Source organism: Piliocolobus tephrosceles, chromosome 17 (genome assembly GCF_002776525.5).
Source record: "Piliocolobus tephrosceles isolate RC106 chromosome 17, ASM277652v3, whole genome shotgun sequence".
Taxonomy (NCBI): Eukaryota; Metazoa; Chordata; class Mammalia; order Primates; family Cercopithecidae; genus Piliocolobus; species Piliocolobus tephrosceles.
In genome coordinates this window covers 52,145,220-52,157,980 of record NC_045450.1, presented here as the reverse complement: position 1 = coordinate 52,157,980, position 12,761 = coordinate 52,145,220, and the positions used below count along the sequence as shown (strand labels likewise).

The 12,761-nt window shown below is 40.0% G+C and overlaps 1 protein-coding gene across 1 annotated transcript in view; it reads right to left on the bottom strand.

Annotated features, from left to right (window-relative positions):
- LRRC36 (leucine rich repeat containing 36) overlaps positions 1-12,761 on the bottom strand; it is a 58,241-nt gene that overhangs the window by 27,685 nt on the left and 17,795 nt on the right. Inside the window, exons 3-5 of the mRNA XM_026456493.2 lie at positions 12,137-12,329; positions 10,979-11,075; positions 7,594-7,682 (exon numbers count right to left, since the gene is read on the bottom strand). Of these exons, the coding sequence (XP_026312278.1) occupies positions 7,594-7,682; positions 10,979-11,075; positions 12,137-12,329 (379 nt within the window). The remainder of the gene's footprint in view (positions 1-7,593; positions 7,683-10,978; positions 11,076-12,136; positions 12,330-12,761) is intronic.

The window sequence follows — 12,761 nt, the reverse complement described above, 5'->3', positions numbered from 1 at the left end:
CCAAGATATAGGATCACTCTTGAAAAAACAAAACTGATGCCTTACTCTGCCACTATTATGACTAAGTATGTCATATACAACAATCAAGAAAATGAAGCAATTTGTATTCTGAGATCATTTTTTTCTTGTCTTATTTTACTTTTTTATTTTTTTTTCTTGTCTCAGTTTATTTTATTCTTTTTCTTCAGACACAAAATATATCCAGCCCTTAATTCCAAAAGCAAATGTAATTATGACATGTTGTCCGGCCCAGGTTTGAACATCCATATAATCAATGCAATAGGGCAATTTGTTTGAAAATTGTTTTCTATTTGTAATAATAGAGAAATGGCTTTATCATACAGATACAGGGGCAAATAATAGCTACTTCTACTATCAGTAATCCCAGCTGGATGAGGCTCCATTTCACATGTTTGTACAAAGACCCTGCAATCAATGGGAGGCTGAGATCTGGCCAGATCCCCTTCAAGGAAGGACTTGCTGCCCAGCAGCTGGAGGGCACTTCAGCCGTTTGCTCTTCATTCAGAGTCTGTCTTAGCTATCAAGAACCATCTCCTGATGCCATTCTCTTCCAACGACAGTTCACTCCCCGTGACAAAGCTAGGCAGGGTACAAAGGCCCAGACATTTCAGCCTAGTAAGGGACATTCTGAAGGGAAGTTCTTACTCTAGAGCTCTCTCTCTGCTTAACCCTCTTTCCTCCCCTTCCTCTCAGTGTTACTCTCAAATAAATATATTGTACCCCAGATTCCACTGAGATAAAAATATAAGAGCAGAAATAACTTGGCTTTCACTAGTCTCCAAAACCATTTCTTTTAAATTGCTAATCACCAATAAAAACAACACAATCCCTGACATTTAAAATATTAATATGTAATAACTATTGCAGATATGATAATTATTAAAGGTAATTAGTGAGGTGGTTTTTTTCCTATCATGAACAGACTGTGTGTAATCTTAGTAACCTTGTATTTTTCCCCCCTTTAAATAATAGTTGTGTCTTATATTCATAAATTCCATTTTTCTGAAGTTTGAACTACATAGCAAAACACTGCAGGTAAAAATACTTCATGTTTTGTATTCAGGCTTTCTTTTCGTATCCTCCAGGACTTAATCAACCTGTGCTTCCTCATCTGCATTTATTTTACCATTGGCCTCCTAGGACAGGTCCTCATTACCTCCCACTAACTAAATCTAGCTTGAGTTACCTCTCAGAATCACACATTTAAGCATGCCTGGCCTCTAAGAGATCCTTAATTATTACCTATTTTCAAGAGAAGAAAATGAACATAATTAGTAAAGAGGGCCTTTGCAACTTGGCTTTATCTCCAGCTGCCAGCTGAGTCAATTTCTTGATCTGTTTCACCTGTCCGCTGCTGCTTTCCCCTCTACATTGCTGCTGCTTTTCTCTCTACCTTTTCCCCTCAACTATGCCCACTGAACTCTATTTGAATGCCCAACTAAAGTGTTGTTTTGTGCAGCCTTTTCCCAGGCCTGCAATGAGTACTAACTGCAACCGCCTCTCCTCCATCCCTCTGTATCTCTGCCACAGTGAAACTCTTGTCTCACAGCAAAGCCTGACTTGTGGCCTAATTAGCTGTAATAAATCTCTCTAAAATGGGAGTATGTGAAGATGTGACACTATTTTAATCATGTCCTTGTCTGCCTACCCCCAACACAGGATTTGCCCAGTAGATACTCATTTCTTTGCTGAACTGCTCTCATTTCCACTGACAGAGATTGCTAACTGCCTGTCCCCCATATTCATTATTCCTCCCTTAGAACTCTTCCCATGACAGCCCTAGATTGTCAACATCTGGATTTCTATAAGAGAGAGAAATGAACTTCTATCTTGTTCAAGTGACTATTTTGAGAAGTCCCTGCTATTCCAAGCTGATTTTTATTCAGCCAAAACTCCATCATGGTTAAACCAAGAGATGACATGGATCAACATGTTGAAATGGGATGGTTTTCGATGCTAGACACAGGAATGAGCCACTGAGGGTGGCTGTGGTGGATTTTTCCTTGTTATTTTAGAATAAGATATTAGATCAGTATATTTTCGGTAGGACTGTATTTAAAGGCAAACAGAACTGGCAAAAAGAGTGAGTTAGGTCGTTTTCAACTAGTACCTACAGGATAAACGTAAATTGTTCTTAGTAAGGCATTCACTGTTCTCCAGAACTTGACCTTCTACCCAACATAAACCTTCCACCCAAACCACACCGACACATGGCTTTCTTCATGACCTACCATGCTCCTTACCACTTCCAGAGAGTAATTCACACCAACCCCACCAATCAAAATGTGCTGCTCCTCTTTTGAGGCCATTCCATTGCTGTCTAGCCTGTAAGGTCTGATGGCTTTGTTTCCATATCTGCCATAAAACCTTTCTCCACTGCCCCCAGCACACACTGGGCTTCTGTAGCATGTCACTAGCCACATCAGTGTTTCTCAAGCTCAATGTTCTAATAAACTCTGAGAACAGGAGTCCAGTTTGAGAAACTATAAGAAACTAAACTCAGTATATAAAAAGACATCTTAAAAAGATTATATTGGAACAATTTGGCAGTTTCTTACAAAGCTCAACATGCTGTTACATGATCCAGCAATCATGTTCTTTGGTAATTACTCAAATGAGTTGAAAACTTATGCCCACACAAAAACCTGCACAAGGTTGTTTATAACAGCTCTAGTCATAATTGCCAAAACTTGGAAGCAACCAAGATGTCTTTCAGTGGGTGAGTGGATAAATAAACTGTGGTACATCCAGACAATAAAATATTATTCAGCACTAAGAAGAAATGAGCTGTCAAGCCATGAAAAGGCATGGGGGAAACTTAAATGTATATTGCTAAGTGAAAGAAGCCAATCTGAAAGGCTACATACTGAATGATTCCAACTATACGACCTTCTGGAAAAGGCAATACTATGGAGAGAGTAAAAAGATCAGTGGTTGCCAGGAATTAGAGAGGATGAAGGAATGAATAGGTAAGCACAGATAATTTTTAGGGCAGTAAAGCTATTTTTGTATGATAGTACAAAAATAGTACAATGGTACAATAGTAGAATGGTAGATACATGTTGTTATACATTCATCAAGCCTATAGAATGTACAACACCAAGGACGAAACCTAATGTAAACTATGAACTTTGGGTTATAATGATGTGTCAGTGCAGGTTTATCCGATTGTAACAAATGTACCACTCTGGGGCAGGATATTCATAGTGGGGGAGGCTGTGCGTGTGTGCAGGTAGGGTATATGGGAACTCTACTGCCTGCTCAATTTTACTGTGAATCTAAAACTGTTCTAAAAAACAAAGTATGTTTTAAAAATCAGATTAGTGGCCAGGTGCAGTGCTCACATCTGTAATCCCAGCACTTTGGGAGGCCCAGGTGGGTGGATCACTTGGGGCTAAGGGTTCCAGACCAGCCTGGCCAACATGGTAAAACCCTATCTCTACTAAAAACACAAAAATTAGCCAGGCGTGGTGGTGCACGCCTGTAATCCCAGGTACTCAGGAGGCTGAGGCATGAGAATCACTTGAACCCAGGAGGTGGAGGTTGCAATAAGCCGAGATGGCACTACTGCACTCCAGCCTGAGCAACTTAGTGAGACTCTGTCTCAAAAACAAAAAAAGTTTCACTAAAATGGATGGGCTTTGGTCTGGGTCATAAAGAAGGGTAGGATTTGAGTAAAGCATTACAAGCAGAGGAACAGCATTAGTTTAGGGACAGAGGAGGGAGAAAAGAAGGACTATTTGGGGAGGAAGGAGTGGTTTGATTGAGTATTGGACATTGTAGTTGACAAACAGAAGATAAGATTTCAGTTTAGGTTGAAGAGACAAATTACAGATAGAGCTTAGGGGAGTCTTATATGCCAAGTAAAGGAGTTTAGACTCAATTTAGTAGGGGAGTAGGAGCCAGAGAAGTATTTGAGCAGGTAAGCATAATGAATTATCACAGCTGTGTTTTAAGAGAATTAATCTGGCAGCAAAGTACAAAATGAATTGAAGGAGTAAGAGACTGTGAGGCAGTATCATGTAATGGTTAAGAGCACTTTGATGACAGATGGACCAGAGTTTGCCTCCTAGCTCTGCCACTTACTGTATAACTGGGGCAAGTTATTTCACCTCTTTGGGTCTCAGTTTCCTCACCTGTAGAACCACCTTCAAGGTTGTTGTGAAGATTAACTGAGATAATTAACCATGCCTGGTAAAAAAGACTATCAAGAAATGGAAAGGGGCTGGATGTGCTGTAATCCCAGCACTTTGGGAGGCCGAGGAAGGCAGGTCACTTGAGGCCAGGAGTTCGAGACCAGACCGATCAACATGGTGAAACCCCGTCTCCACTACAAATGCAAAAATTAGCTGGACACATTGGCACGCGCCTGTAATCCCAGCTATTCCAAAAGCTGAGGCATGAGAATTACTTGAACTTGGTAGGCAAAGGTTGCAGTGAGCCGAGATCCTGCCACTGCACTCCAGCCTGGGTGACCGAGTAAGACCCTGTCTCAAAACAAACAACCAACCAAAAAACCAAACAAAAAAAGAAATGGAAAGGAAGGCTCGTCAACTGCGGATCATACTGTAGGGCATGAACATTCAGCTCAGAGGAGCAGCAGCGGCAAACCCCAACATGATTCTGGGACAGGGTAATAGGAAAGTTGTGGTGATACTGATGAAACCCTAGGAGCTGTTTAAGGCTGGGGGAGAGGGGCTCATTTGTTTGTTTTGGGGGTTATTTTGGACATGTTTAGCTTGATAGGCTGTTAGACAGTGGTAATTCCAAGTGTATATTACAAGTTAGTCAGCAGAAATACGGGCCTGGTGCAGAGAGAGACCAGTGCAGGTTGTCAAAGCTAGACCAATATATTTAAGACATGAGGAAAGAATATAAAATAAATATAAATAAATAAAACAGCCTGGGCACAGTGGCTCACGCCAATTATCCTAACACTTTGGGAGGCTAAGGGGGGCAAATTGCTCAAGCTCAGGAGTTCAAGACCAGCCTGGGCAACACAGCAAAACGGCAAAACCCCCTCTCTACAAAAAAATACAAAACGTAGTTGTGCATAGTAGCACACACCTATAGTCCCAGCTACTCAGGAGGCTGAAGTGGAAGGATGGCTTGAGCCCAGGAGGCAGAGGTTGCAGTGAGCTGAGATTGTACCACTGCACCCCAGCCTGGGCAACAGAATGAGACCCTTCCTCAATAAACAAACAAACAAATAAATAAATGAAACATTTATTTACGTATAAATAAGGCTGTAAAATAGATGAGATCAATAGAGTCAAAGAGAAAAAACAGGAGAGCCCAAGGATGTAGCCTAGGTATGCCTATTTCAGGGATATGGGAAGAGAGAGAGGAATCTTTCAAAGACTCAACGATTATGTGGTTAGGAGACTAAGAGGAGGATCCAAGACAGTGGAGGTTCACTGCCATTCGAAATGATTGGTGGAAAAACACCATTGTGAACAACTGAGCTAGTGAGAGATGTTCTCCAGAAAGTTTTCTCCTAGCCTGTGGCATGGCCATTAACGTGGCATAACCACTTCGATCATATTGGATTACCAACAGTGCTTACTGGCAACATTCCCCAGGGAATCCAGCACAAACACAATTTTCGGCGGAAAACAAAGCTCCTTAACGTTTTGAAGTAGCAAAATAAATTTGATATTAAAAAAAAAAATCTAGGCAACAGCTGGAGCTTCTAAGAACTTTTAGAAATGGGCCCTCTAGCAAAGCAGTTTGTTCTGAGAAGAGAAAGTGTACTTTCAGACTATTTAATTGTGTTAATGAAGTAATATGTCATAAATGAAGTCTAATTCAGCTCACATGAAAAAGAGGTTGTCAAATTATGCTTCAATGTGTTTTTCTCTTTCTAGAAATGGATATTTAAATGCCTGTACCTAGAAAAAAAGACTAGGCTGTATACCAAAAGTAGTATACCAAGGAAGGCTGTATACCAAAGCATTAACTAGGACCAAACTGTTGTTTTTCATGATTTTCAGTCTTTCCCAAAATTATTACAACAAAATTGTATCAATTTAAAAATATTAAAAATGCTATTTAAAATGAAATAAAGTAATCTATACTCCCAATATTTATATGTACTGGGACATCCAATAAATGAACATTAAAATCACACCTCATTATGTCTTTTTGTTTGTTTTTTGAGACAGAGTCTCACTCTGTTGCCCAGGCTAGAGTGTAGTGGCGCAATCTGGGCTCACTGCAACCCCGCTTCCCGGGTTCAAGCAATTCTCATGCCTCAGTCACTTAAGTAGCTGGAATTGCAAGCATGTGCCACCACACCCGGCTAATTTTTGTATTTTTAGTAGAGACGGGGTTTTGCCATGTTGGCCAGGCAGGTGTTGAATTCCTGGCCTCAGGTGATCTGCCCATCTCAGCCTCCCAAAGTGCTGGGATTACAGGTGTGAGCCACTGTGCCTGGTGTGTGTCTTATTTTACCACAAAATACTGTAAAAATGATTTGTCAATAAATGATAAGAAATCAAGAAAATAAAATACATGTTATAAACTGAAAACCCTTAATGTCTGAACTACAGTGTAGAGTCAATCTACTAAAGTTATTGCTTGGCTTTTAGGAATTGATTTTTAGAGTTTGTATATAATTCACTAGATCCTTCCAAGGGAAGAGGCACTGAGACCGAAGAACATTTTTTCAAGTAAAAGGTCACTTGATTTATTTGACAGCGCGAAGCTAATCCACAAGGATTCACTGGATGCAACTTCTCTGGTGGAAAGCTTTCTCCCAGCCTGTGGCATGACCATTAATGTGACATAACCACTTTATTTCTTTTTTCTTTTTATTTTTTTTTTAAGACGGAGTTTCACTTTTGTTGCCCAGGCTAGAGTGCAATGGCATGATCTCGGCTCACTGCAACCTCCGCCTCCTAGGTTCAAGCGATTCTCCTGCCTCAGTCTCTCAAGTAGTGGGATTACAGGCATGCGCCAGCATGTCCGGCTAATTTTGTATTTTTAATAGAGACAGGGTTTCTCAATGTTGCTCAGGTTGGTCTTGAACTCGCGACCTCAGGTGATCTGTCTGCCTCGGCCTCCCAAAGTGCTGGGATTACAGGCGTGAGCCACCGTGCCCAGCCTGGCATAACCATTTTAACCATATTGGCTTATCAACTGTATTTCCAGGAATATAGTAAACATTCCCCAGGAATATATCCCAAACACAAGAGATTCTGCAGCTGCAAAGGTTCTTGGTTGGGCAGCCCAGGAAGCTCAGGGTGTGAGCTGGATGTATGCATATGAGTCACCAGTCTCTAATGAAATCAATCACTGATGTAATTTTCTGGGTATACTAATGATGTAAAGTGATATAAATGAAATTGAACTCTCCAAGTACAGCTTGTGCTTTGATGGGCTCTGGGTTAGGCCTGCTCTGTAAGGTCCTTCTGACAGTGACAGGATGGAAGAAAAACACAGTCAGTAAACCTGTGCTTGCTTCAAATCTGTTCTTTTTCAATTACGTGTCTTCATCTTACCCAATATTGGCTATGGCAGCTGAGATAACTGATGATTTAATCATTTTATAATCACAGGGAGAAAACTTACCCATTTCAATCCTGTTGTCAACATTAGCACTGACTTTTGATGCAGAGCTCTCACCTGTTACACAGTTTTTCATTGTCTTCTCCCTAGAGCTGCCACATAGAATAATTTATTTACAACTCAAAAAAACAAAAACAAAAACAAAAACAAAAAAAAAGAAGGCTTCTGAGATCACCAGTAAATGCTATTTAGAAAACAGTTTATGGTGATCAGATTTTTCTTTTTTCTTTTTTTTTTTTTTGAGACGGAGTCTCGCTCTGTCACCCAGGCTGGAGTGCAGTGGCTGGATCTCCGCTCACTGCAAGCTCTGCCTCCCGGGTTTACGCCATTCTCCTGCCTCAGCCTCCCGAGTAGCTGGGATTACAGGCGCCCGCCACCTCGCCCGGCTAGTTTTTTGTATTTTTTTAGTAGAGATGGGGTTTCACCGTGTTCGCCAGGATGGTCTCGATCTCCTAACCTCGTGATCCACCCGTCTCGGCCTCCCAAAGCGCTAGAATTACAGGCTTGAGCCACCGCGCCCGGCCAGTGATCGGATTTTTCTTAAATGCTCTAGAACATATTAATTTAATTATGTTTTGGCTGGGTGCAGTGGCTCACCCCTGTAATCCCAGCACTTTGGGAGGCCGAGTCAGGTGGATCACCTGAGGTCAGGAGTTCAAGACCAGCCTGGCCAACATGGCGAAACCCCGTCTCTACTAAAAATACAAAAATTGGCCAGGCGTGATGGCAGGTGCCTGTAGTCCCAGCTACTCAGAAGGCTGAGGCAGGAGAATCGTTTGAACCCAGGAGGCAGAGGTTGCAGTGAGCCGAGATCGTGCCACTGTACTCCAGTTTGGGTGACACAGCGAGACTCTGTCTCCAAAAAAATTAAAGTTTCACAAATGTTTCAGTTAAAGCCATACTTTATAAGAAAAAGTAATATTTATACTGGGAAATATTAGAGAAGGACACTATAGTTCAGCCTGTAAAGTGTGAAAGCCAGAAGATTTAGAACTTAGATACTCTGTTTTCTTGACACATACTTAGATCTGAATTACTGAGGGAGTAGGATAGTTTCTTTTGAATTAAAACACTCATAGTTAGGACACAGAAAGGAAGATTCTACTGCCAAGAATTATAGAGGAGACAACTATAGCCGTTAGTTAGAAAAGCAGACAAGAAAGGCAGGTAGGTACCTTGGGTAGTACAGTAAGTACACAAAGCCTAGGCTGTATGTATCAGATGCTTTATAATCACCATTTCATGTAATCATAAAAGGTCCCCTACTGGTTATTATCTCCATTTTATAGGTGGGGAAACTGGGACTCAGAAAGGCTTAAAAAAAAAAAAAAAAAAAACTTCACCCAAGGTTAGAGAATTTATAAGATATTAACGTTAATACAGGGTACTTGAGTAACATTTTGCCTCCAATTTTGCAATCATTATATGGTAACTAAACAGATAAATGATGGAATTAATTTATCTGTTTATTAGAAAGTTTATTCAGTTACACATTAATTAATCTCTGTATTTTTGTAGTGAATGGTACCCAATGCATTTAAAATAGAAATTAATCCATAAAATATATATACAATGTTTTAGAAGCATTCAATTTCTGTCTAAAGAAGAGTGACTATTCTATGCAAAGAAACCTCAATAAATCGGATTTTAAAAAACAGGAAACTGGCTGGGCGTGGTGGCTCAAGCCTACTGTAATCCCAGCACTTTGGGAGGCCAAGACGGCAGATCACGAGGTCAGGAGATTGAGACCATCCTGGCTAACACGGTGAAACCCCATCTCTACTAAAAAATACAAAAAACTAGCTGGGCGAGGTGGTGGGCGCCTGTAGTCCCAGCTACTAGGGAGGCTGAGGCAGGAGAATGGCGCAAACCCAGGAGGTGGAGCTTGCAGTGACCTGAGATCCAACCACTGCACTCCAGCCTGGGCGTCACAGTGAGACTCCGTCTCAAAAAAAAAAAAAAAAAAAAAGGAAACTAAGAAAAAATAGGAAACCAAGAATGTTCATTGAAGTCTGCACTATAAAACATACAATGGATCAGAGCAGAGACAGGCAAAGTCACTGGGAAAAGGAAGGATCTCAAGCCAATGGGCATTGACTTCATTCATTCATCATTCAATACATTATTTCTTAGCATCGTCTGTATTCCAGACACGGTTCTAGCAACTAGGGATACTGTAATAAGCAAGACCAACAAGATCCTTGTTCTCATGGAGTTTACGTTCTAGTAGTAAAGGTAAAAGCAATAAACAAACAAAAGACTTATTCTGGAGAATAAGGTAAGAATAATGTTGTGGGGACATGTTCATGATATCCTGTTAAATTAAAAATGGTGAGCTAGGCAGTGGTGTGCACCTGTAATCCCAGCTACACAGGAGGCTGAGGCAGCACAATCACTTGCACCCGGGAGGTGGAGGTTGTAGTGAGCCAAGATCGCATCGCTGCACTCCAGCCTGGGTGACAGAGCAAGACTCCGTTTCAAAAAGAAAAAAACAAAAACAAAAAAAAGGATATTTACCAGCATATAATGAAGGTTTCTTTCTGAATGGTAGTATTATGAATTACTTACTTTATCCCTTGTGTTTTTTCTCTGTACTTTCCAAATTCTCAATAATAAGCATGTATTACCTTTGTCATCAGAAAAAAATACTGATATATCTATATGTGTCTATACTACAAAGGATATCTGGAAGGATGTATACCAAACATTACTAATAGTTAACTCTCAGTTGTAGGATATGAAGTGACTTTGACTTTTTTCAGTGTACTTTTCTGTATTATTAAAATTGTAACGGACTACTATCTATTTTTTAAAAATAATAAAGCTACTTTTTAAAAAGCATAGGTTTGGGGGTAGAAGATAATGGTACCTTCTTTTGATAGGATTTTAGTAACAAGAAATGGACAAAGCTACCATTCAGAAATTTTAGAGCCTCAAGGTTTATTCACTTTTTGTTTTGAAGAGAAATGCTTCTCTTCCCTTTCTTTAACAAATTTATCTCTAACAATCTTGCCCATGGTAATGTAATCCTAATTCAATAGGAAAAGATCAAGAACTGATTGATAACTCTACCGAGAAAGAGTTGATAAGCATTTATAGGAATAAGTAATCTCATAGTATCCCTATCTATAACCTGTGAACAACAACTTTAGAGAATTTATAACAATTATACCCAAAGTTCAAGAAAACAGGAATGTACCCAACTGAGGGCCAGATTATCATCCCAGATAAATCTCAGCTTTTGCAGAATAAATACTTTTATTCCTGATCTGAGGATTCTTACAATTTGTGGGAAATTTCTGTTGGAAAATGAAGAAAGCTAAGCAGGAATTCACTATTTCCTATGTCCAGAACCAAACTTTAAAAATTTTGTAAAGGATCTTCTTACCTTTTTTCCACCTCTAAAAGAAAATTTTCACTGTTGCCCAACTGACTAAAATGCAGCTTGGCAGCTTTTCTCTCACCTTCACGTACAGTTCGGTCATCTGGAGGCAAAAACCGTGGTCTGAGCATGTTTCTTCTTTTGGCATAACCATACTAGTAGTTAATCAGAAAACCATATTCACAGAGGAAAAATTAAGACCAGTCTTATCTTGGTGTGTTAGAGACAGGTCACAAAACAATGCTATTATGTTGTCACTGCAGCAGGCAGTAACTCAGGGAGACTGCGGGGAGCCATAGCGACCACTGCCTCACAGCTGTAACTACCCTTCAGGAAAGCAGAGCTTGGACAGTAAACAATTCAAAGGCCTAATGTTAGGGCAGAAAGTTATACCATTGTCTGAAAGAGTTTACTTAGTTTCCCTACAATGAGTTTCCCAGGACCATGTGAAATCCAACTTTGTATCAATAAGAAATATATACTCAACAATAAAATTATAAGAAAGTCCAGCCTGGGAAACCCCATCTCTACAAAAATACAAAAATTAGCTGGGCATGGTGGCGCATGCCTTTAGTCCCAGCTACTTAGGAGACTGAAATGGGAGAACTGCTTGAGCCCAGGAGGTCCAGGCTGCAGTGAGCCAAGATCATGCCGCTGCACTCAAGCCTGGGCAACAGAGTGAGACCCTGTCTCAGATAAATAAATAAATAAATAAATAAATAAATAAATAAATAAATAAGTAAGTAATAAAGTAAAATAATAAGAAAACACAGACCAGCTCATTTGAAGGAATATTTCCTGTTTCTTGCCAACTAAGCCCCAAATAAATTGCATTAGCTTTCTATTGCTAATACAGTTGCAAAGTTGGGGCACCTGGAAAAATAATTCTCAACCTGGAAATTTTGTGTTGAGGAGGAAGTGGTGGTAAAACCATCAACTGAAAAAAACTAAAGCTGGAAGTAACTGATAAAATCATAGACTGTCATTCAATAAACAATAAAAGAACTCGTCATACATCCTGCCAACACAAAAGAGTTACATAAATATTGACTAATAAACAAATATATCCTGCCAGTGCACACTCTGGGCCAACATCCAAAAGGTTAAGGGGCAGCTGATTTAAAGTTAGATTCTGTGGAAAAGAACAGAGAAGGAAGGTCTTACCTAATTTCTCCAGAGTTTGTAGTGTGTATACAGCAAAGAGCCTATAATCTGTATCTTTCCTTACAACAGGATTAAGTCTCAAATCCAGTTCTTTGAGGAAGGGTAACGGTTGTAGACGGGACACTTCCACTAATGAAGGAATGTTGTTATAATATAAATTCAGGTCTTGGAGTGAACATAAATACTGGATTCCCTACAAGGAAAACACCACATTATGAAATGGCATATTGGTAAAGACTAGGAACCTCATAGATAAAGGTGGAAATATATGTTACTTTCCATCCTTAAACATGTTATCTGAGTCCCCAGTGAGAAAGGCAGGGCTGGAACTCCCACTTAACTTGTCTGAAAATAAGACCACTGCAGTCCATGAGCACTGGGTGTTCCACACATTAAATAATTCACATATATAATACATTTCCTTCTTTACAAAATTTGACATTCAAATATCTGCAGTCAATTCTCCACTTCTGTTGGCTCTCCAATTATTCTCCCAATGCAATCCAATCCTTCACAGTGGTTTCCCAGTGGCCAAGCCACATTAGCATTCTCTCACTTTTGTTCCAACCCCTCTCCTGATGCCACAAGCACCTTAATTTACAAAAAGGGAGGTAAGCAAAAAAGC